The sequence below is a fragment of the Pelophylax lessonae genome (assembly GCF_965119305.1).
Source record: "Pelophylax lessonae genome assembly, chromosome: 1".
Classification (NCBI taxonomy): Eukaryota; Metazoa; Chordata; class Amphibia; order Anura; family Ranidae; genus Pelophylax; species Pelophylax lessonae.
This window is the reverse complement of record NC_138768.1, coordinates 223,316,200-223,342,622: the sequence shown is the minus strand read 5'-3', so window position 1 is coordinate 223,342,622 and position 26,423 is coordinate 223,316,200. Positions and strand designations below refer to the sequence as shown.

Here is a 26,423-nt window from a genome sequence, read left to right as displayed (position 1 = left end):
ATATATATATATATATATATATATATATATATATATATATATATATATATATATGCGCCTGCTGAACCCCGTTGATCTTTGATCTCTTTTATGGTTTGTTGGTCAGGTAAATCTCCACCTCTCAAACGTTGCCTACCCCTGCTTTAAAGCATCAGGTACTACAAGTGGCGAGAAGAGGGAATAGATCTGACAAAAAATAAAATAAAAATGGTCAAACTTTTTTTTTTTTTTTTTGACAAAGGAGGTTATCATTTCTTGCACTAACAGATATTCATTGCTGTGTGTCATATTAGGGAGGTTTCCCTTCGCCTTGCAGTTGTGTCAACAGAAAGTGAGGGAAAATATCTTCCACTGGGACACAGATATTTCTTCACTTCAAATAAACTTTTGGCTGTGGTTCATTTAAAATCCAATTAAAGCATTTATGTTGAGTTCTATAACGGTAAATATTCCTAAATAAAGCATATACTTACCACTAATCCACAGATCTAGGAGCAAGTGGGCTCCCACGAGACAGTAGTAATCAGAGAATTGAAGCTCTGTTTTTAGACAGGATTTTCCTAAGGAGAAGAACAATGGAAACACTGGTAAAAATAAACCTCAGGGTTCCTACCAATCAGACTAGATCAAATATTCTTAGAACATTTTGTGAGTGGAGGAGTCTCTGGTATAATGTTCATTAACCAAAACAAAAAAAAAAAAACTGGCTAAGACTCTATACTCACACTCTTCTATTCATATATACTAAAGATTTCCCAATTTTTCTTTTTAGCCAAAATAGTTGAATATCTGGAGCATCAGCATTTGTGGGTTCAATTATACTCTCAAAATGGCCAGAAAGAGAGAACTTTCTTCTGAAACAGGCTATTCTTGTTCTGAGAAATGAAGGTTATTCCATGCGAGAAATTGTCAAGACACTGAAGATTTCCTACGTTGTGTACTACTCTCTTGGGAGAACAGCACAAATGGGCTCTAACCAGAAAAGAAAGAAGTGCAAAACTAAGCAATAGGACAAGTACATTAGAGTCTCTAGTTTGGGAAATAGACGCCTCACAGGTCCTCCTCAACTGGCAGCTTCATTAAAGGGTACCCGCAAAACACCAGTCCCAACGTCCACAGTGAAGAGGCGACTCGGGAATGCTGGCCTTCTAGGCAGAGTGGCAAAGAAAAAGCATATCTTAGACTGGCCAATAAAAAGTAAAATAAGATTAAGATGGGCAAAAGAACACAGACATTGGACAGAAGATTGGAAAAAAGTGTTATGGACAGACAAATCTAAGTTTGAAGGGTTTGGATCACACAGAACATTTGTGAGACGCAGAACAAGTAAACAGATGCTGGAGGCGTGCCTGATGCCATCTGTCAAGCATGGTGGAGGTAATGTGATGGTCGGGGGCTGCTTTGGTGCTGGTAAAGTGGGAGATTTGTACAAGGTAAGAGATTTTGAATAAGGAAGGCCATCACTCCATTTTGCAGCACCATGACCTACCCTGTGGACAGCGCTTGATTGGAGCCAATATCCTCATACAACAGGACAATGACCCAAAGCACACCTCCAAACTATGCAAGGTCTATTAAGGGAAGAAGCAGTCAGCTGGTATTCTGTCCGTAATGAAGTGGCCAGCACAGTCACCAGATCTTAACCCTATTGAGCTGTTGTGGGAGCAGCTTGCCGTATGGTACGCAAGAAGTGCCATCAAGCCAATCCAATTTGTGGGAGGTGCTTCAGGAAGCGTGGGCGAGTTCTTCAGAATACCTCAACAAATTGACAGCTAGAATGCCAAAGGTCGGCAAGGCTGTAATTGCTGCAAATGGAGAATTCTTTGATGAAAGCAAAGTTTGAAAGACCAAATTACTATTTCAAATAAAAAAATGGATTTTTGTAAGAACTTACTGTAAAATCCTTTTCTCCAAATCCTCTGAAAGACCCAGCTCTCAATATTATACAGGATTTATATAGCGCCAACAGTTTGCGCAGCGCTTTACAATATGAGGGAAGACAATACAGTTACAAGACAATTCAATACAGGTTGACTTAGAAGGCACTGCTCGTTAAAGCTTACAATCTAGAAGGGAGGGTCAAGCAAAACAAAAGACAATAACTGTAGGGGATGAGCTGATGGAGAAAATGGAGTAGAGTGTTAGGTGCAGGTAGGATAGGCTTCTCTGAAGAGGAGAGTCTTCAGAGATCGTCTAAAAGCTAATAGAATAGAAGATAATCGAACAGATTGGAGTTAGGTGTTCCATAAGATTGGAGAGGCTCTGGAAAAGTCCTGGAGGCGAGCATGGGAGGTGGTGATAAGGGAGCTAGAGAGCAGGTGGTTTTGAGAGGAATGAAGAGAGCGATTAGGTTGGTATAATGAGACCAGCTTAGTGATGTAACTGGGGGCTAAACTGTGGATGGCTTTGCAAGTTGTTGTAATGATTTTGAATTTAATTCGCTGGGTGAGCGGGAGCCAGTGGAGGGATTGACAGAGCGGAATAGCACACACTGAGCAATTGGTAAGGTGGACAAGTCTGGCAGCAGCATTGATGATGGATTGAAGGGGGGCTAGCCTATGTAGTGGTTGGTAAGCCAGCGAGAAGGGAATTGCAGTAGTCAAGGCGCGAGATGACCAGGGAGTGAACTAGGAGCTTTGTTGTGTCATTGGTTAGAAAGGGGCATATTTTGGAGATAATTGCGGAGGTGGAGGCGGCAAGATTTGGACAGTGCTTTGATGTGGGGCTTGAAGGAGAGTTCACAGTCCAGGACAACACCGAGGACCTTGGCTTGCGGGGATGGGCTGATAGCAGTGCCATCGGTTATGACAGAGATCAGGGGAAGGGGCACGTGGTGGAGGAAAAATGATATGTTCAGCTTTGGATAGATTGAGTTTGAGAAAGTGGTTTGTCATACATACTGATATATCTGCTAGTAAATTAGTAATAAGAGAGGCGACTGAGGGAGTGAGCTGAGGGGTGGATAAGTAGATTTGAGTATCGTCAGCATAGAGATATTATTGGAAGCCATGGGAGGCTATCAGCTGACCCAGAGAGGAGGTAGAGACTGAAAATAGGAGGGGTCCGAGAACAGAACCTTGGGGGACCCCAACAGAGAAAGGAAAAGTAATGGAGAAAGTAGAATTGTTAGCAACGCTAAAAGGGGCGGTTGGATAAGTAGGAAGAGAACCAACGAAGAGTACAGTCACGGAGACCAAATGCGTGGAGTTTGAGGAGGAGAGGGTGGTCAACCGTATCAAAGGCAGCAGAAAGATCTAGGAGTAGGAGTAAAGAATAGTGTCCATTGGTTTTGGCTGTTCATAGATCGTTTGTTAGCTCTAGGAGAGCAGTTTATGTGGAGTGTTGCGGCCGAAATTCAGACTGAAGGGGATCAAGAAGGCCATTCTCAGCAAGGTGGTTGTTCAGTCTGTTGTAGACCAGACAGACGTTCAAGGAGTTTGGATAAAAAGGGGAGCAAGGAAATAGGGCGTAGATTTTTAACATTGGTTGGGTCCAGTGAGGGCTTTTTAAGTATTGGGTTAACCAGTGCATGTTTTAGAGAGTTGGGGGAAAGATGCCAGAAGAGAGGGAGAGATTGAAGATGTGGGTTAGAGAGTGTAGAATAGAGCCGGAGGGTGAAGGTAGCATTTGGGAGGAAACCGGATCCAGAGGGCAGGTGGTTAAATGGACGTTAGCAAATAGTTTTGCAACCTCGTCTATGGTGGAAGTAGTGATTGTACCTGTGGGCATAAGGTATAGAGTTTGGAAGGTAACTGAAAAGCAGAGATCTTCTCCTCCCGAATTGTATCAATCTTCTGTGTTATACCTGAAGGGTTTCACATGGACTGTCACTTTAAGGCTGGCTCCACCCAGGAGTGACGACAAGGGTCAAGGGGCAGAGTGGCCATCTTAGAGACATGCAAGGTATGTATTGATATACAGAGCTGTCCTGTAATGCATGTTGTAGTGTACAGAGAGTCATGAATAAACAACCGTTGTTCCAGACCAGAGTCCTGTGTCTCTCACAACACAGAGAATATAACAGTGGCGACGAGGATGGGATTTACAAGGTTACTATCCGTGTGAGAAAAGAAAAAGGAAAAAAAAAAAAAAAAAAAAACTCTGGATTGTCAGCTGGATACAAACACCCACAGAGCTCAGCAGGAAAATGTCCTTGATCGGGACATTAAGTGAATTTGATTGAGAACAGACATTGTGGAGTTCCTGGATTGAGAGGCTGGAACAGTATTTTTGTGCAAATGCCATCCCAGGCGACAGGCAAGTAGCAGTATTTCTGACAGTGGTTGGTGCTAGGACATATGACACTCTTCGGGATCTCCTTTTCCCTGAAAAACCAGCAACTAAGACTTTGGAAGAGCTCCTGACACTGTGAGGGAATCACTTCCAGCCTAAACCACTAGAGATTGCAGAAAGATTCCGGTTCTATCAGCGGCAGCAGCAGCCGGGTGAAGATATTAAGGCTTATGTGCTCGCCCTTCGCAGACTAGCCTCAACCTGTTCTTTTGGGGAGTACTTACCGACTGCACTGAGGGATAAGTTTGTCATGGGACTAAATAGTGAGTCTAGACAAAAGAGACTGTTAACAGAGAAAGACCTTACCCTTAGAAAAGGCAATTGAGATAGCTTCAGTGATGGAAATGGCTGTGAAAGATACAGAGGCATTGAACCCCCAGAGCAGAAGGGAAGAGGTTAAAGAGGAAGTTTACAGAACAGCAGTCAAGCCAACTGCAGCTAACTGTAAATATAGACCCTCACCAAACCGGGAGTCAGCTTGCTACCGTTGTGGGAATACAGACCATGATCACAAAGTCTGCCGGTTTAAGGATCAGCTCTGTCATAATTGTGGTAAGGCAGGCCATCGGAAACGAGTCTGCCGTAGTAAGAAGGTGCGAAACAAACAACCTCTGAACACCAGGACAAAAGCATATATGGTGGGAAGATATACATCATCATTGGAATCAGAGGATGAGGAAGTGCTCCACAGATTGGACATACATCATATGCATTCAGCACCCTCAGCAATGACTGTAGAGGTAACTGTGGAAGGAAAGAAACTCTAGATGGATGTAGACACAGGAGCAGCAGTTTCAGTTATCACCCAGAAACAATGGAGAAAACTTCTGATCCGAACAACTGTCCGTCCAACACCAAACAGCAGACATACTCAAAGCAGATACTACACCCACTGGGTTACGTGAAAGTACAGGTATCCTTCAAGGGTTAGACAAAGAGAATGCCATTATATATCCTAGAACATGGGGGACCCCCTCTCTTTAGGAGAGACTGGATTGCTCACTTTGGCATGCCAGACATCGCAATAAACCCCTGCAACACCGTGACCATCCCATCAAGAGATAACGAGGGATGGGTGGAATCCCTGAAACAGCGATTCCCACAAGTCTTTGATCACCATTTGGGAAAAATAAAGCACATGACTGTGTGAAACTCAGGCTGAAACCCAATGCCCAGCCTAGGTTCTTCAAAGCTCGGACGGTACCTTTCGCACTCCGAGCAGGTGTGGAAGCTGAACTAAGCCGGCTGGAGGAACAAGGTGTCATCTCAAAGGTAGAGCACAGCGAGTGGGCATCACCAGTTGTACCAGTAAAGAAAGTGAATGGGGACTTACGCATTTGTGGCGATTTCCGAATGGCACTAAATTCTCAACTGGAGATAGACCAGTATCCCCTACCCAGAATAGATGACATTTTTGCCTCTCTTGCAGGAGGTTATAAGTTCACCAAGCTTGATCTCAGGCAAGCTTATTTACAGTTTGAGGTCCACCCTTCGTCCCGCAAGTTTCTAACCAACACTCACAAGGGACTGTATGAATACAAATCGGATGGTGTTTGGGGTAGCCTCTGCCCCAGCCATTTGGCAACGCAAAATGGATGAGATTTTGGCGGACATTCCTTTCACACAGTGCCTGTTAGATGACATGCTCATCACGGGCCTGACGGACCAGGAACACAAGCGTAACGTGGAGCTTGTGTTGGCGAGACTCCAAGAGCAGGGTCTAAAAGTGAACTTAGCGAAATGCCAATTCATGGTACCTAAATTGGAGTTGTGGCCACCTTGTGGATGCAGAGGGTATACACACCACGGAAGCCAAAGTTGATGCTTTAGTAAAAGCTCCAGCCCCAACCAACGTCCAACAGCTGCGATCATACCTGGGCTTGCTGAACTATTACCACAAATTCCTGCCGGATCTAGCACACCCTTTGTTTCCATTAAACAAGCTTTTGGAGAAACACTCCAGATGGAATTGGTCGGCTGCATGCCAACGTGCTTTTGAAGTTTCTAAGCGAAAGCTGTTGGCGTCACGCATGCTCGTGCACTATGACCTCCAAAGGCCTCTCACCTTGGCTTGCGATGCCTCACCCTATGGTCTAGGGGCTGTACTATCTCACGTTTTACCAGATGGGTTAGAGAAACCTGTGGCATTCGCCTCCAGGTCCTTGACAAAAGCAGAAAGCAATTACTCTCACATTGACAAAGGCTCTGGCGCTCATATGGGCAATTAAGAAGTTTCATCTTTACCTGTATGGTAGGGAATTCACCATACTGACTGATCATAAACCACTCCTTCAGATCTTTAGCCCTGACAAAAGGCATCTCAGAGACGACTGCGGCCCATCTTCAACGCTATGCCCTATTCTTGGGAGCATACAGCTCGTTGAACACGACGAGATCCCCCGGTTTACAGCCCAGCAAAAAGGTATGGGCCCGATCTTATGGCACTTCCAACACTCGTTGGCTTCCTGATATCGTCGCAGAGACTTTGGGACCCAAAATGTATAGGGTCTGCCTTGAAGATGGTTCCATTTGCAGACGGCATGCGGACCAATTGCGTCCTCATTCTCAGCTGCCCGAATCCCTGACATCAGCTGCACCTCCAGTGTCTCAAGGATCTGCTCCTACCGGATCAGGAGGCATTGAGGCTGATGCTTGGGGGGGGGGGGGGGGGACTCTGATCTTTTGAACTCAGCTCCAACAGAGCCCTCCAGCCCTGGTCCAGAGGTCTGTTCACCCTCTGAGCTAGGGGATCCCCTCTTGGCCCCGCCCGTGTCCATTCCGGCCAGCCCTGCTTCCTCCGGCCCCGAGTCGCTGGGTGCCCGTCCTCAACGACGCTGTCGCCCTCCTGACTGGTTTCAAATGCAAGACCGGTTGCGAGACTTTCAACGGGCCCGCCGAAAGTGATCCGCTGCCATGTTCTCCCCGTAGCGTCCCTGGAAGTTGTTCTCACATCCGGACGCGGAAGAAGCCATGTAAATCTCCTGAGTTGGAGGACTGTATTGGACAATTATGAGTTACTGTTTTATGCCTGTTCGTTTTGTTGTTTTTTTTTTTTTTTAGGGATGGATGGAAGGTGTTATACCTGAAGGGTTTCACATGTACTGTCACTTTAAGGCTGGCTCCACCCAGGAGTGATGACAAGGGTCAAGGGGCAGAGTGGCCATCTTAGAGACATGTAAGAGATGTATTGATATACAGAGCTGTCCTGTAATGCGTGTTGTAGTGTACAGAGAGTCCTGAATAAAGAACCGTTGTTCCAGACCAGAGTCCTGTGTCTCTCACAACACAGAGAATATAACATTCTGTTTGAAGTGATTGGCGATCTCCTGGGCAGTGAGTGAGTTAGTGGGGGAGGCAGTGGAGGACAAAAGTAGAGAACTGAAGGTAGAGAAAAGTTGCCGGGAATGGGATAAGTTAATGAAAGTGATAAAATAGGTCTGTTTGTCCGTGTGGAGACTGGAATTTTATTTTTGGAGGGCAGATTTATATTGTTTGAAATCTTTGAGACCTTGTCTTATGCCATAGGCGCTCAAGAGCACGGCTATACTTTTTCAGACTTCTAGTGTTATGTTTGCCAAGGCTGCAGAGGGTCGAGGCCTGATTTGATGTGTAGTGAGGAGGGCCAGTGAGTCCAGGGAGGTTTAGAGTGAGGCGTTTCTTTTTGGAGGTGTGTTTCTTCACGAATGGTTAATGCGCCATCTACAGGAGTAGACTAGGCAGTGAAAGCTTTTCACTAGACACGTCTATAGGGGCTGTCCCTCATGACATTACCCCAGACACACCGTGCTCCCTAATCAATTTCGTAGCAAGCAGTGAAAGAAAACACCACCGACCCCATAAATAGAGGACTCAGAGAAAAAAGATTTTTTGGTAAGTTCTTACAAAAATCCAATTTTCTCTTACGTCCTCTGACAGACGCAGCTCTCAATGTTTCTTCACGAATGGAACGTCCCAAAGCAGTGTAGGCATGAGGAGTGGGAAGAACGCAACCAAAAACAGTTAACGCATTTCTTAGGCTAAACAACGTAGGCAATAGGGAAACAAAAAATCTCAACCCCAACACCAACAGGAGCTGAGCCCAAAACAAAATTTCACCCCCGAAAAGAGAAAACCAAGTCTCTTCACAAACAGCAGCCTGCAAAACTTTGCGGCCAAAAAAGGAAGCATCCGAGGATGCCATCAAAAACAATCATGTAGAATTTTGAAAAAAAAAAAAAAAAAAGTGTGAACAGACGACCAAGTCGCCACCCAAGCAACAGAAGCCTAAAGGCGAAAGCCCAAGAGGCACTCAGCGCTCTAGCAGAATGCGCCCTCACAGGGAAAGGGAGGAACCTGACCCTTCAACGAATAGGCCTGAACAATAGCCAGTCTGATTCATATTGATATGGTTGCAGCAGACGCAGCTGAAACCTTACGAGATCCCTCAGAAAGGGCAAACAGAGAATCAGATGTCCGAAAGGATTCTGTGGCTGACAGGTAAACCCTGATCGCCCGAACCACATCCAGCGAAGGCAAAACAAATTCCTTGGGATGCTTGGACTTAGCACAGAGCGAAGGAAAAAACAACATCTTCATTAAGGTGGAATGCCAACACCACCTTAGGGAGAAAAGATTGGTTAGGTCGTAGAACAACCGTTAACCCTATGAATGACCAGATATGGCAAACGGCAAGGCAGAGCCGCCAACTCAGACACCCTGCAAGCAGAAGCAATAGCCACCAAAAATGCAACGAGTCCTCCGACACTTGCAAAGGGAGGCCGTTGAACGGACAGAATCAAATACAGATCCCGGAGGTAAAGGGGATATCTTCGGCAGAGCCAGAGGACGCACCCGTAGAAAAACGACGGGTGCGAATTAAAGAGTTAAGTCGCCAAGGGACGTTGGAAGGAAATGGCTAAGGCCAACACCTGACCTTTGATCGTGCCCAAAGCCAAACGTTGCTCCACACCTTCCTGCAAGAAGGCCAAGACCCTCGCCACCGAAAAGGAGTGAGGAAGCAACCCTTGCGACTCACATCAAGCAATCTACATCTGCCAAGTAGGATGATAAATCATCCCGGAAGTCGCCTACCTGGCCTCAAGGTAGGAACCACAGAATCTGAGAGACCCCCGACTCTCAACACCTGGCCTTCAACAGCCATGCCGTTAAGACCAGCGACCGTAAGGAGGGTGGAAGATCGGCCCTTGAGACAGCAGATCCCCTCTCAAAAAAGGCAGCCGCCAGGAAAGCTTGACCATCTCAACTAGGTCTGCGTACCAAGACCAGCGAGGCCAGGCTGGGGCCACCAGAAACAACTGCACTACCTCCACCGCCAACCTGCGGAGGAGCCTGGACAACAGATGTACAGGTGAGAAGGCACAAATCAGCCGACACCTGCCCCAAGGCACCACCAATGCGTCCGTGGCATCACTCTCTGTGCAAGGGGATCCTACAATCGATCCGGAGATAAACGGAGACATGGTGGAAAGAACCTGTCTGCTGGGCGAGACTGAAAGCCGGTCTTGTATCCTGAACGAGTTCATTTGTGAACTCATGACCTGAACCAGAGCCACCCAGGGTATCTGAAAGCAACGCAGACATCCTGCCACCCCCGAATCGGGTGAGGGAGTCCCTTCATGCAGAGGAGTCGTTGTCCGCTGAACCTGACTTGCTAGTCACGGGCTCACCGGACCAAGTCATCTTGTTCCCTCCGGAGGCTCTGAACGGTTTTCCTTTTTCTTGCGCCCCTGAGGCACGAGAAAGCCGCCTGTGAGCCGTGAAGGAAGGCCCCCCACTTACTGCAAAGCGTAATACCTTTGGAGAATTGGGGGAGAAGAGTACTCTTAACCCCCGTTAGACCGTTGATTGACTCATCCAATAAGTCACCAAAGAGGCGTTCGCCCAAAAAGGGGAGAGGAGTGACGGTCTTCTTAGAAGCCTGGCCCGCTGACTAGCTCTTAAGCCACACCATGCAGTGTATTGCGATCCCTACTGCAGACACCCTGGCAACCAGAGGAGCCTCATCCATCCCGCATCGCACAGGTACACCATTGGCCTGGGCCATCTGATCCGTGAGCTCAATCAGAGTCGGATGAACTGACTCGCTTGCAAGTTGCTCCTAAGCACCTTGAGCCATGCTGTAACCGTCTGAGAAACCAGGACAGAGGCAAATACAGGTTTGAGAAGCGAACCCGCCACCAAGTGCAGGTGGCCGGAAAGTGATTTCATGCGCCTGTACCCCGGGTCCTTAAACACCGGGGATTCTTCCACGGGTACTACAGTGGATTTATGCAAATCTGGAAACAGTGTGATCCACCTTAAGTGACACTGTCCAGAGACTGGAAACTGAGTCTGCAAAGGGGTAATGGCGTTGAAAGCGCATGGGCACCACCAGCATTGTGTTCACAAAACCCTGCAATTCCTGAACCTCTTCCCCGAAGCTTGTCCATAAAATAAGAATTTATTCATTGATTGCCTTTATATTTGATAGTCATTTCTTTTGCATGTGTGCGCTTTTTTGTAAATATGCATGTCTTTTGGTCTATAGCTGCACCAGCTTTAGAAATGCATGTTCAGGACCTTCCGGGGGAGGAGCCGGGTCATGGCACCAGAGCTGAGTGCACGCTAGTGCAGACCTGGGAGCCGCCCGAGACATGCTACTGAACGCCTCAGTCCACCCCGCACACATGGAGAACTAAAGCGGACCAAATATCCCTCTACCTGATCTCCAGTAACGCAGCCGAAGGACCCGGTGGATCGGTTGATCCCTGCTGAGAAGCAGGTGCCTCCGTTGAGCAGTCTCCGAGGGACGGAGGGACAGCTCCGGGGATGTAGATCCCGTGTAGCCACCAGGGTGCAGCAGCGAGGAAGCAGCAAGCCCGAGCCGCCCGCCCAGACCATCCGCACGCGTCCAGCCGGCACAGAGAGACCCCTCACGAGGTCCCGCACTCGGTCCGCCATCGAGGGGACAGCTCACCAGACCTGGAAACGGCTCTGGGGAAAGAGAGGGTTTCCAGCATTCGAGTAAGGAGGGAATCAACGCTCGAAGGGGGATGCAGAGGCAGCCGGATACCCGACAAAGCATGTAGCTAAGGAGCCACAAACCACACACTACATGAGGCTGAGATCGAGACCTGGAGGAGTGGTGAGAGGGTGAAAACCCCCAAATTCCTTTCCTTTCATATATGATACATGATATATGTTATAAGATCTATAGACTGGGACAAGTGCCAAGGTATACCCTGGGTGAAATAAGATACTGACAGACTACCTTGAACTGCAATAGAATTACTGCTGACACCCCTGGATACGCCGGGTATACTAAGGCCCCCTCAGGAGGAGGGAGAAGGGCTTGGAAATAAGAACCCTGCTAGCGTGTTGGAAAATGTTTAATGAGCACTTGGTTTAAAGGGTCGGAATGATAAAAAAAAAAAAAAAAAAAAACCCTAAACCTCCCAAGTCTCTCTGAACCGTATGTTGAATAGGAGATAATTACATGAAGGAACCCCTTGGGACCCCCCAAAAGGCTTTTTCTCACTGGAGATAAATATTATATATATATGGTGTAGAAGACTAACGGTATCTTACAGGGGCTTCCCTTGGCCTTTACTTCATTCTATAACTGAACGAGGGAAAGACTGTATGAGAATAAAGTAAACTAAATTTACTATCCAACTCGTGTCTTCAAGGGAAAAAAAAAAAAAAAAAATAATATAGATAAAAAGGCCAGAGGTAGCCCTACTGGAGATTATTGGTTAGGAGAAGTTGGAAATACTGGATAATTATACCCTCCCATCTTAAAGCAGTACACCCCCTAAAATATACGCCGGGCCCACCCCTGAAATATTATATCTGACCATTGTTTGGTCAGGTAGACAGTTGGCGAACTATACTGAACTCTTTAGCCCCCCAGCTCTAGACCTCAAACAGAGCCTAAAAAGTAGAAATATGTCAAAAATTAAGAATAAACAGACAAAAAAGATGGGGCGGAGAAACCCGCAAAAATAACAGCTAGCCCCGGAACCATCAGAAAGTATATGACTCAGGATGGGAAGGGACAAAGTGAAGCAGCGGACTGTCAACCAGCTGTAAAATCAAAACAAAATAATGAGGGGAAAACAAAGACAAAAGGCACAAAAAACTCGGAGCAGCCGGGAGAGGAGACCTTGGACTCTTCTAGGGAAAGTACACAAATTATGGGAGACTATGTATCAGGAAAGGAAGAAGAACAGAGGAGAAAAGATCAGCCACCGACAAAATCTGAAATGATAGAAATGTTCACAAATTTGGAAAAATCAATCAAATCGGAAATGGCTAACCTATATAGGGATTTAGGACATACTCTGGCTAGAGTGGAAGAAATAGAAACGAAAATAAACTCCCAGGGGAAGAAGTTAAAAAATTTAAAAGACCAAATGAAAAGAACGCAGCTTGAACAGAGGAACATGGCTTATAAGATGGAAGACCAAGAAAATAGAAATAGAAGGAAAAACTTGCGGATTAGGGGCCTACCGGAAAAGGGCAGAGAGGAAAAACTAGAAGAAATGCTTGAATTCATCTTCAATCCCCTCCTAGGAAAGGAAATGGCTGATAAAATAGAATTTGAAAGAGTCCACAGAATACGAAAACCTCAGAACGCTCCAAAAGATAAACCAAGAGATGTAATAGCGAGATTTCATAAATACGATGTAAGAGCTAAAATCTGGGAGAAGATGAAAGACAGACCAATAATGAGATATGAAGATGCAGATATACAGATTTTCCCGGATTTATCTCAGGATACAATCAACAGAAAACGTGTTTTGAAACCAGTGGTAGATATTTTGAGGAAGCAAAATATACAATATTTCTGGAGCCACCCGCCAGGCCTAGGAGTACGGAAAGATGGAAAAACGGCCCTGCTAAGGTTCCCAGAAGAGACCTTGACCTTTTGTGAAACCTTGAAAGTACCAGTAATGGAGATTCCAGGATGGACTCTTCAAGAGTCCCTAGATGAGGACTCAGAAGACGAAAACGAGTGGCAAGAAGAGATTAAGAAGAAAAAGAAGAGCAAAGGGAAAAGTTAAAAACTGTTTTGAGTAACGGGGAGGGTACGGGGAAAATGGGAGAAGGAAGGAGGGGTTTTGAGAGGATAGGAGGTAGGGAGGTGGATAAGGGGCATTATAAAAGAGTTTCAAGAGGGCGGCCCCATGGGGGCACTGGGGTGTACTTTATCCTCAAATCCCAAAATAGGGGGGAGAGGAAGTGATGGCGAGCACGAGCCGAGCTCAACCCCGGGGAAATGTCGATGGAAGGGGAGGAGAGATAAATCGACTAACCTAGTCAGGAGGCAAGGAGAAACTAGGTACCCTTGGAGGCGAAGACGGCCAGGGGGGAGGGGGGAGGGAGGAGGGGGGAATGGGTGGGCGGGAGAGGGAAGGGGGGGGTTTAGAAATAGGGAAAAAGAAAAGGACGACACAAAAATAGATTGTTTGAATATGCCATGTATCCCTAGCTCATATAGAAAACATAAACCCACATATAAGAAGGAGAGCCCGAACTCTCGAGAACACCAGCCTTATAAATCCAGATGTATAGAACCAAAAATTCGGGAAAATAGGAAAAACATGACAAAGGGATGGATGAGGTAAATATTATATCATATAACATACGGGGAATGAATTCACCGGTGAAGAGACAGAGAATTATGAGAGAAATTAATTATCTGAATGCAGATGTCATATTCTTACAGGAGACTCATATTACACATGATACAAACATTAGATTCTACTCACAAAAACACCCAATATGGTACTACGCAGATTCATCTAAGAAAAAATCTAGGGGAGTAGCAATTGGCTTTGCTAGAGGGACAAGATTCATACTGGAGGAAAGGCTGGTGGACCCGGAGGGAAGGTTCCTCTTCCTGAAAGGAAAATTAAATGAAGAAGATGTTACTCTAGCCAACCTATATAGTCCAAACGAGGGACAAGTACCCTTTCTAGGTAAAATCCTGGGGAAATTGACAAACTTTAGAAAAGGAGGAGGAGTGATCATGGCAGGAGATCTCAACCTGAGCTTAGAGCCAAAGATTGATAATACAGCAAGGCACCAAAGAATATCGATCCATCAGAATAAAGAGATCACGAAAAAATTATTTCAAAATCAATTAGCAGATATATGGAGAATCTTACACCCAAAAGAAAGAGACTACACTTATTACTCAAATATACATGGGACATACTCAAGAATCGATTACTTCCTGGTGGAACACAGATGGATTGATAAAGTAATAGAGGCGAAGGTTGGGATCAGAACATGGTCAGATCACTCCCCCATTACACTAAAAATAAGAATGGGCAAAAAACAACCCAAAATGAATGTATGGAAAATCAATGAAGACTTAATCAAGGATAAAATGTGGGGGAAAGAAATTGAGAAAGAATTGGAATTCTACTTCCAAAATAATGATATAGATGAGACTCCTAAGAATATCATATGGGAGGCACAAAAAGCCTATATGCGGGGGATACTAATAGCTAAGGGAGTGCAAAGGAAGAGAGAAAGAACTCAAAATAAAGATAGACTGATGAGAGAGGTATATGATCTGGAACAAAAACAAAAAAAAAAAATAATAAAAAATAAAGAGGAGTCCAACACCCTGTTGGAGGGTAAAAAAGAAGAATTAAAAGAACTATTAGAACAGGAAATTAGACAAGACTTTAATAGGGTGACCAGAGAGAAATATGTGGAGGGAAATAAAATTGGAAAAAATTTGGCAAGAATTACTAAGAAAAAAAAAGCAAGAAATTATATAGATAAGATCAAAAATAAAGAAGGGGAATTAGTCCATTCAGTTACTGAAATAGCTCGGGAGTTCCAAAAATACTATAGCAACCTCTATGCGGTAAAAGGAGAAGGGAAGCAAGACGATAGAGGGAATAGAGAAGAGAAGATTAAAATATACCTAGAAAACGCAAAAATGCAAAAAATAGATGAGGAAAAACTAAAATCACTAGAGGCTCCAATTACAAATGCGGAGATACTCAGAGCAATAAAAGAAACGCCCACGGGTAAAAGTCCTGGACCAGATGGATATACCATCGGGTACTATAAACAATTTAAAGACCTACTTGTCCCAAGGCTTGAAAAGTATATGAATGGTTTAGGGACTAAATTTAATATGAGTAAGGAAGCCCTCCTAGCATCTATTACAGTCATTTTAAAAGAAGATAAAGACCAAACGCTATGTTCTAGTTATAGACCGATATCTCTTCTAAACGTAGATACCAAATTATTTACAAAAATATTAGCTACAAGAATGAAAAGCCTAATGAATGAATGGATTCATAGCGACCAGGTAGGCTTTATACCCGGAAGACAAGGCAAGGACAACAGCATCAGAACAATTCTCCTGACAAAACAAATGCTTAAAAATAAGACCCCAAATATGATCCTGTCGATTGATGCTGAGAAAGCATTCGATCGGGTCAATTGGGAGTTCTTAATGAGAACATTAGAGGAATTAGGACTGGGACCGAGGATGATGGCATGGATAAAGATATTATATAACCAACCCTCTGCAAGAATAAAAGTAAACGGGATACTATCGGAACCTTTTGAGATGCACAACGGAACGAGACAGGGATGTCCCCTGTCTCCAATGCTGTTTGTGATCTCATTGGAACCACTATTAGCCACTATAAGAGGATGTACTGATATCAAAGGGATAAAAGTGGGAGAGGTGGAACATAAGGTCGCGGCTTTTGCAGACGACCTCCTGTTCTACGTCTCCAACCCCAGAATAACCTTGCCAAATTTAATAAAGAATTTGAAACACTATGGAGAACTCTCTAATTTTAAAATCAACCAAACAAAATCAGAGATATTAAGTATAAAGATGGACAAACAGGAAAGGAATAGGATGGAAAAAGAATTCCCTTTTCTGTGGAGAAAAGGTGAATTAAAATATCTAGGAGTTAAACTAACCCCCCACCCAGAAAAGCTATATAAAATAAATTTTTTGCCCTTACTAAATGAAATTAAAACAGAAATAAATAGTCTAATACTGAGAGCTATATCATGGATAGGAAGAGTTAACATTATAAAGATGGTAATCCTTCCCAAAATAATATACAAATTCCAGATGTTACCAATACAGATTCCTCAGGCATTTTTCAAAACATTAAAAGCACTAATAACCAAGTTTGTATGGAAAAAAAAAAAACCAAGAATAAAGTACACAACACTGAGTAAAAGTAAAGAAGAAGGGGGTTTAGCACTACCGGATCTTAAAAAATATTACCAGGCATCAATTCTTACACGGGTGTTGGAATGGGGAAAAAAAGAAAGTGGAAAAAAATGGGTGAAAATGGAAAACATAATGAGTGACACAGATTTAGGTAAAATGATTTGGATTCCACCAAAATATAGAAAGCTAAACAACAATACACACATAATCACACGACAGGCACTGAAAATATGGGACACAATAAACACTAGTCAAAAATGGAAATACAACTCACCACTAATACCACTGAAAGACACAAAATATTTCTCACCAGGGGAGGGAAAGGAATATGGAAAATGGATGGGAGAAGGGGACGTAAGGTTAAAGGACATTATGACACAGGGAAAAATAAATACGTTTATAGATTTGAAAAAGAGGGGAGACTGGAACCTCACCGAATGGAGATACCGCCAGCTAAAACACTTCGTGGACTCCCTTCCTCAGCCGATTAGAGGGATAAAAGAATTATTGCCGATGGAGCAGATATGTATATCGGAGAAAATGCGTAATAACGTCTCTAATATTTATAAAATTCTTAATGAGGGGGAGAGGCTGGCGGTACCTCCATTCGCAGAAAAGTGGGAAAAAGAACTGGGTGCACATAGCCAAGGGTTCCAATGGGAAAAAAGTCTGAAACTGATCCACAGCTCCGCCATAGACATGAGTACGGCAGAAACTAATTATAAACTGGTCTCCCGATGGTATAATACACCAGACAAAGTTGGGAATTACCACGGGGAGAACTCAAAAAATTGCTGGAGGGGCTGTCAAGAAATCGGTACAATGACTCACATCTGGTGGAAATGCCCAAAAATTAGAAAATATTGGCAGGATGTATTAGCTACAATTAAAAAAATTACCAATATAGAAATAATGGAAGATCCCTGGGTCTGCCTATTCCATGGGACTCAACTATCAATAAAACAATATAAAAAATCACTGATTCCACATCTCTTAAACGCAGCAAAAAGTTTAATCCCCAAAAATTGGAATGAGATAGAACCTCCATCACATAAAGAATGGCTTATGCGAGTAGAAAAAAACTAGAAAGTTGGAATATTTAAAAGTATGGGGAGAAGAACGATACGAGAACAGGATTGAAATTTGGGATACATGGCAAAAGTTTAAAGAAAGTTGAAATGGTCGTTAGATACAAGATAGAGAAGGAAATGGGGTAGGGGGATTTGGGTGGGGGAGTCCTAGAGGGGATAAAATGTTTACTTCATGAGAAAAAGGAAATGATTTGTACCACATTTTTACCTTTGTATTTGTAAAACTTTAATAAAGAAATATAAATAAAAAAAAAGAAATGCATGTTCAGGGTGTGCTCCCCCAACCTCTTTTTTGTTTGTAATGTATTCGGTCTGACCAGACTCTGAGGTGAGCACCCCACCCTCCCACACCTGTACTCCATTAGTGTCCATTGACTAGCAGATATTGGATGAGTTCCACATAGTGCAGTCGCACATCTCTCCCAGTTAGGAGTAAGTATCTCCAAGGGTTTGAGAAGTTGGATTCATCCTTTTTTACATGGATAGTGTAGGACCCACTGATAATGGGGTACTTTGACGTAGTGGTGGGCTTGAGCACGATATGGCCATATGGTGGGACCAAATCCCCATTTTTATTTATTCATTGATTGCCTTTATATTTGATAGTCATTTCTTTTGCATGTGTGTGCTTTTTTGTAAATATGCATAAAATAAGAATGTCATTGACATACCTAAACCAGGACAAGGATGGAGGATGTTGGCTTTATTTTTTATTTACTTAACTCGTATTTTTGTGAGAATTATTTGTGTGAATAAAATAGGTTTGTACTTTTGTATTTGCATTAAAAGGTGTAGGACATATGCAATTAACCAAAAAGGTAAATAGAAGGCACAACAGATCTTTAGTATGGAAGAATATAGGAGTGAGAGTTTAGTCTTAGCCAGGTTTTTCGTTTGAATTTGCTTTTTTTTGCATTACGTACTAACAGTGCAGTTCAAGACAGCAACTGCTCCTTTGGTTTCTGAAGAGCCAACTGTGGTGGATCATTTTCTAAGATTGGTGCAGGCGCGGCTGAAATGCATTCAGAAGACGATAGTGCCACCTCCTGAATGCCTTGGTTTTAGTGAAAGCGGAATGGATATTTAATAGGAATACTACACCGCAACTGCAGGCGAAATGATAGGCTCCTGGTTGACTGGGTCACATTCAGTGGTGGTACAACCTGCTGAACATGACGGGGAGATACTTGCCACATCACAATGCAAAGCACATCACGCTGCTCTTGTACCCACAAAAAGTAAACTACGCTTATAAATGCCAGTGCCTAAAGAAATCTTTCATTTTTTTCATTTAGTATTTTATTTAAATAATTTTGTCAGTTTTTAAGAACCTGCACTTACAACCCACAGAGCAACATTACTGTCAAACAGTTCCATGTTGAAAAACAAATGTTATGTCTTAAGGCAAGCGTAGGTAGGCGTTAAGGTGTCATACTTATTGGCTTTTTAGAGATCCAATGAGATACAATATGTGCTTTTTGCACAACAGATGCACCTGATGTCATCTCAATGGAAAGGTTAAAGATTTAGAGCTGGCATGAAATGTGTGTGATTTGGCAAGAACAAAAACCACCCTAGGTATGCACTGCTCTTGGACACAACATTTAATAGTCCATTGACACATTGTTTTAAATGAAAAAAGGACACCAAACTTGTTTTTGACATGTTGACTCAAATTAAATACATATTCACTAGCCATCTGTTAAGCCACATGACAAACTTACCAAACTTAAGTCCATGTCTGTATCTTATGATGATTTCTCTAATTGCTTCCTGTTTCTGTGCTCTGTCCATCTTTTCATGGAGTCCCAGCAGTCTACTAAGCTGAATCACACACAGGTGTCTCTGCATGCCCTTGATGTCCTCTGGAAATGCAAAGTCTCCCACGACAGGAGGAGTCAGAGGCAACGAGCCCAGCAGCCTGTTTATAAACTACACACCAAAGAAAGGGTTAGCTAAAGTGGAGTGGCAGGCACGGTTATAGTGAAATACCTGTGTTACTAGCATTGCCAAAGTAAATCAAAAACAGGATTTTTTTTCTACTGACGTTAATCTCTACGTTCACTGAAGGACACAGTCTGGCAAGAATCAAGACTAAGGTTATAGCGCCACCTTCAAGAGGACACTAGGCAGGGAAAAAACAAGGCCCACCTATGGACAGCCTCTACTGGTGGTCATCTTGCAGGAAGGGACAGTAGCAGACAGATACACATAGACCACAGGAACCACATCCTAAGAATGAAGAACAATTTACTTAGGATGCAATGAGCGTAAACAAATGGGAGAAGAAGGCGGCCCCTATTCAGATGAAAATTGGACACCGCCTTCGGCAAATGAAAAGAGGTGTGGGCAAAGAACTACCTTTTGTGCAGGACCAAGTAAGGCTCCATGTACACAGGACGTTAGAAAAAACGTACTGCAAAGCTAGTTCTGACGCCGGGAAAAAGCAGCTGTTTAACGTGCTTTCAGTAGCTTTTTCCATTTGCGTTATTGCACGTTTGGCCACAATGCTTTTAACAGTGTTTTTTCTGCCTCTATTCAAAATCAATGGTTCCCTATGGGAGCCTATTGATTTGAATGAAAGTCGCACTGCAAGTCGGATCAGGATGATCCGACTTGCGCTGTGAGAATCTTGAGGGGGAACTCCATGCCAAAAATGGGGGAAAAAAAAAAAAAACTGCGTGGGGGTCCCCCCCAGGTTCCAAACCAGGCCCTTCGGGTCTGGTATGGAATTTGAGGGTAGCCCCACGCCGAAAAAACGGCATGGGGTCCCCCCCTAAATCCATACCAGACCCTTATCCGAGCATGCAGCCCGGTAGGGCAGGAAGGGGACGAGCGGCCGCACCCCCCCTGGACCATACCAGGCCACATGCCCTCAACATGGGGGGGTGTTGGTGCTTTGTGGAAGGGGGAGCTCTGCACCCCCCACCCCAAAGCACCTTGCCCCCATGTTGAGGACAAGGGCCTCATCCTCCACAACCCTGGCCGGTTTAACAATGGGCCCCCCAGATCCCGGACCCCTCCCTATGTGAATGGGTATGGGGTACACTGTACCCCTACCCATTCACCCCATAAAAAGGCAGTGTATGGAAATAAGGACAGGAGACGTTTTGGAAAGTTTATTAAAAATCTTCATCCGGTCTTCTCTGGTCTTCTGCTCTTTCTGTCCGCTCTTCTGCTCTTTTGCCCTCGGCTCTTCTCCTCCTTCCTCCGGTCCTCCCCTGACGATGTCTCCGGTGATTATGCCGGTCTCTGCAGCTTGTTATATAGCCATTGTGGGTGTGGCCCGGCTGACGTCATCGGGAGGCCCCGCTGATGTCATCGGGAGGCCCCGCCCCCTCATGGCACAGATGACGTCATTGGGGACCACGCCCACAATGGCTATTTAACAAGCTGCAGAGACCGGAGACCGCCATAATCACAGGGACATCGTCGGAGGAGGACCGGAGGAAGAAGAAGAGACGAGCCAAGGGCAAAAGAGCAGAAGAGCCGAGGGCAAAAGAGCAGACAGCAAAAGAGCAGAAGACCAGGAGAGGGAGAAGACCAGAGCAGAAGATTTTTAATAAACTTTCCAAAACGTCTCCTGCCGTTATTTCCATACACTGCCTTTAATGGGGTGAATGGGTAGGGGTACAATGTAGCTCCTCTGGTGCGTTCTCCATTGCCGCCATGAGACTAACTCTTTTCCAAAAGTTAGCTTCATTTCTCCAAAAACATGTCAGCACAATGAACAGATGCCTCAAACAGCAGACGCGTTTCACGAATCAGGTTCGCTTATTCATTGACCTTTTTATCTGCTGACACTGGAGTGCTATCAAACCATTCCCTATACAATTGCTACTTCCATGGTCCACAGACTAGACGTGCACTCAGCACAGATTGGATACTTATCTCTCACCTGGAGCGGCATCAACCCCTTTGTGATAATGACATCATGCTGCCATACTTAAGTCCATGACCCGTATCTGCAGCCATAAGAATGACTGGAATACCTTCAGACTCTATCCTTTGCAACAAGGAGCTTCAATGGTGGAAAGTCATAACTGATACTCAACCAGGCCATCTGTCGCACAATTTTGGCACCCTCCTGTTGAGATAAAACTCAAGATCCACATTCAGGGTGCCCCAGTGCAGACCTATCTTTTGGAAAAACTCCAGATGTAGGACCCACTCAACTTGGTCCAGAATTTGGTGGCCAAGGTAATCTACCTGTCACTCTTCCCACTTTCAGAATACAAACAGAGAGCAAAAACTGAAGCTCTGCCCACTGGAGAGCGCGCAAGATAACTATAGTGTCGCAGAGAAACTCCTCGTTCCGCCCTGGTGATTTGACACAGACCACCGCCGTGACCTTATCTGACTGGATCCTAACCAGATGTCCCTGCAGAAGCTATATCCAACAAGACAAAACCTGATCACATGCAGCTACAGGGCATTGATGGGTAACATAATAATCCATGGTCCAAAGGCCTTGGGCTGACATCTCATCTATCAACGCTCTTCCACCACACCACCATCCAACAACGAAAGATTTTTAGGATTTCCTTCTGCAGAAATTGAATGCGGAACTGTGCATACCGGAACGCCTCATAGGGGGAAGACACAAGGCCCAAAACGCGCATAAGGAATCAGAGGACCACCTGCGGGACAGCAAAAACTGAACCAAGGGCTTGCAGTTTCTGAAGCTGGTCTAGTGGAAGAAACACTGCGCTGTGTAGACTTTAGAATCAGACTCAAGTATTCTAACCACTTGGTTGGGACCGGCCACATCCAGGAATGCAACACACACACACACCACACGGCCCTGGACGAGATGATCCGCTAGCTCAAACTGTTCCTTCCCAAACCTTGATGCAGACAGAAGATTTGCCCATTCCATGAGTGCTTGGTACACCAGGGATGTGTTCAGAACTGGGCGAAGGGCCAGACAGGCAACAGTATATGTGGAAGGCGTGACAGCTTCAGCCTTATTCAGCCTAGAGATTGGTGGACCCACAACTGGTAGAAAAGTCCACTTTTTGAGAACAGCCTCCTCAAAGGAATTTGAAACTAAGAACGGTTTATAAGCAGCTGCTTAAGACATACCCATTTCTTATTTGCAAATCTGTCAAAATAGAAAGGCTATGGGAAAACCTCTGTGGGACAGACAGCATTATGGGCGCCAATAGAAACCGCCACCTTCTCTAAATTCCCTGGGGAAATACTTTCAAGGGTCTCTCATACAGAGCAGACCAAAGCAGACATCAGCTTTTTCTTGCGCTAGAGGTGGCGGACAATTAATTCTCAGCATCCATGGGGGCCGGATCCAACTCCACCTTTTGTGTGAAAACCACAACCCCATCAACTTCTGCTTCAGTCTTCCAAGGAAGGGAGAGTTTTTTTCACCTTACGGCTGAGCATCTCTTCCACCCTGGAGATAAGTCTCCAGGACTCACAAAACCCAGTGCTGGATAGAGGCCATCAGAACATCGTGGGAACCTTCTACCAGTCTGCCTCCCACCTGGGGGGGGGGGGGGGTCTGTCAGCCAGAGGAGACACTGTTTCAAGAACCCAGACTGTTCTGTCATGTTTTTCCACTGAAGAAACTCACGGGTCATCCCACTCCTAGACGGTACCATACAGTAGCTAGGGGTCTGCATGCACTTGCTGGCCAAGCTGGGGTGATCTATATTGGTCCAGCCTGTCGCCCAGCTTGGCTGTGAACCAAGATCGAAAAAGAAAAAGAAAACCGTAAAAAAAAAAAAGGTAAGAACCCTTCTAGAAACAGAAGAGTCCCAGCGGGGAGCTAGGTTCTTACTCCTAGACACTAGATAAAAAAAAGCTACCTACAGCTGATGGGCAGTTTGGCTACTAGTAGGGGCTGCCCATAGGTGGTGATTTTTCTTCTTCTGCCTAGTGTCCTTCAATGAAGAGAAATGCATTTTAGCCTTGATTATTCTGCTTATTTTCATTATTACTATTGTTACATGCAATGATATACGAGACCTTTTTCAAGTCAATGAAAAGTTGTAAATAAAGAACATAAAAAAAACTTACATTTGAATGCTGGGCTGGACTGAGAAGATCCGCAAAAACTTTAAGATCCGTGAAGCAGCAAGGCTTGTCCCCAAACTTCAGGAAGAACTGGAACATCAGATCTTCTGGATCTCCTAAAACACCAAAATATTTCAGTCTCCGAGGTCTCCCATTAATATTTTAGGCAGCAAACATTTTTTAAATTGTTTTAATAAAAAATATATGACTGACCAGCATGCTGCTGGACACAGAAAATAAATTCGTTCAGATATGGACCCTGTGGATACAATATGCCATCAATGTGCATGGAGAGCTGCAACTCATTTTAGTAGTCCAGATTTGGGGTGCTGGTTTTGGGCATATCCGATACGCACTTCCCTCCCCCTTATGCCAACTCTTTCCCACCTTCCTACTGTGCACATCCTTCCTTTACTTAATATTTCCTTGTTCAAAATCATGTTTATTCAGACTTGATGTCCTAATCTGCTTATCATTTCACGGCCTTCAACAAATTTACCTGGCTCACGGATACCTACTCTAACTTGCAGGTAACAAGTTTTATCTATTAATATGCCATTTATACTGTTGGATGTTTTTACATTCTCGGCAGCTACATTCCAGGTCTAACACCTTCTTGGCAATTTAAAACATTTTCTTATGACATGTTTTGTTCCTTCGTTTTTTCAATAAAAATCTACTGAAATTGAAAAATATGCAAAGGCAAAATGTAGACTAGGCTGCATTGCTCATCTAGAGGAGTTTGCCTGAATCCACTTCAAACCTTTGGGGTGTGAGATCAGTCATTTTGGATATAATGGGATTGGGGGGGGGGGGGGGGGAAAGAGGTGGGTGACCAAGTGCTGCTAAACCGTTTGCTGTATTGAAATATAAAACCCAGCCACCAGTTTTGTTCATTTAAAGAGATACAGGTAAAGAAAAGCAGATTTGGCAATGTCTCCAAATTTGTTTTTGAAACTTTATCCAAAAGGTAAAATTAAAGTGAGACAAACTAAGACCAAAAGCTGTACAAAAATATAGTTGGAAGCGAAAGCTACTGAGCAGAAAGGCAGCAACAATGTTTGTATTCACAATTTTTGCACACACACTGTCTAATGAAAACTACACCTCCCAAATACAGCCTGTTAACTTACCCAGCTTGTACTCATCATTACATCCTCTGCTTCTTAGCCGTCGAATAAGTTCAAGCTTGGCTAGATATGGTCCTCGGAGCGGTCGTGGATTTTTAGAATCTTGCTCGACTTGATCTTCCACAAACCTGACTGCCTGCTCTAAGGTGTGATCCAAGTCTCCTTCTGCTGACCTAGGGAAACAAAATTACTTGATACCCCTTTTTTTTTCTTTTAAACATAGTCCAAACTATTATATTTAGGTCCCAACTAAAGTGGGTCTACACTTACCAAATTACTAACTTACTTTTTCAATCCATATCTGTAAGGCTCAAACAGTTAAGTAGGAGGTGAAATATAAAAGGCTGCTGTAGAAGTGTGGGCTCTAGGCTCCCCCTAGTGGTAGGACAAATGTTTAGGCAGTGATCATATCCCAAAGGAATGGTCTATCCCAAAGGAAAAGTGAGCTAAATAGACTGAGCCTCCAACTAACATGTGTTGGGAAATATGTAGGCGCCTCCTGAAAATACTAGCCACCTGATAACTATACTTTTATTTCAATATTATGAGTCAATACCCTGGAACAAGTATAAGGGATTGGAAATTCAGACTTTTCTCTGGCTTGTTTACCGTGTGCTTAGCCCATGTCCAAGACACGGGACTACTAATGCCAAAGCGTCAGGGAACTAGCATTTTCAGGTCAGCAACAGCAGACCACAAATTTGTCTCACGATAGGTAAACTTTAATGTATTTGCCTGATCAAGCTGTCAATTGCCTTCAGTTGAGAATAAAGCCTAGCTTTTCACATCCTATTACACTAGATCAAAGAGAAAAAGGTTGAAGAAATAGCAGCCGTCAGCAATCTTTACTAAAAGACTATCTTGCCGTTTTCAGCAAATATTCAGAGATGCTGCATGCTTTGTGACATAATGGGCCAGAATTAGGGCACTGCAAGAAATACTTATTACAGATTTTTAACAGTTTAATATCCTTTAGCTCTCCATCACAATCTTCAATGCTACACTTTACCAACGCTGACCTAAAAAGTTGGAATAAAGTCCATATACAGAAGTAAAGAACACATGCAAAGGAATAAAGACTTACATTGGGCTCTCTACTGGAGGAGTCCATGAACCATCAACAAGGTGCATTACTGAGTCAAAGTAAGAAAGATAGAACTGCCAGTCATCTGGGCTAAAAAACAAAAAAAAAAGTATATTGAGTCTATAAAACAAACATTTATCCTGAAGACTTGAGAAATGCACATGCTGCCTTTTGGCGTCAATGGGAAGACAGTCTTGAAATGGAAAACTTTATACTGAACCTGCGACTCACTGTAAACTTTAAAATTAAAAGCTCTGCATAAAATACTGTATTAGACAGCGGTCACATTTGGAAGAAAATCTTCCTGTGTGCCTTCTTTGAAACCGGTTCCACTTTGATACTGCATTTCCCAGTAAAATGACGGTCCTTAATAGCCCCTGAAACACACTGAACATAAAAATGGCAGTGGCTCACCACACTATGAAAATACCAGTTGCTTGGCAATCATGTTGATGCCCTGGGTCTTTGACCTGGAACAAGTACGCCGCACATCAGAACTCTTGATCCAAATCACTGATCCAGGGCAAATATGCACAGTGTTGAATCCATTACACCTGCATTGGCCAGGGAACCAAAACAAAAAG

General features: G+C 44.1%; 1 protein-coding gene across 1 annotated transcript in view; it reads right to left on the bottom strand.

The window, feature by feature from the left end:
- Window positions 1-26,423, bottom strand: part of NAA25 (N-alpha-acetyltransferase 25, NatB auxiliary subunit) — a 129,910-nt gene that overhangs the window by 42,504 nt on the left and 60,983 nt on the right. The window contains exons 9-13 of the mRNA XM_082243438.1: window positions 25,840-25,929; window positions 24,759-24,928; window positions 23,629-23,741; window positions 19,317-19,524; window positions 474-560 (exon numbers count right to left, since the gene is read on the bottom strand). Coding sequence (XP_082099564.1) covers window positions 474-560; window positions 19,317-19,524; window positions 23,629-23,741; window positions 24,759-24,928; window positions 25,840-25,929 — 668 coding nt within the window. The remainder of the gene's footprint in view (window positions 1-473; window positions 561-19,316; window positions 19,525-23,628; window positions 23,742-24,758; window positions 24,929-25,839; window positions 25,930-26,423) is intronic.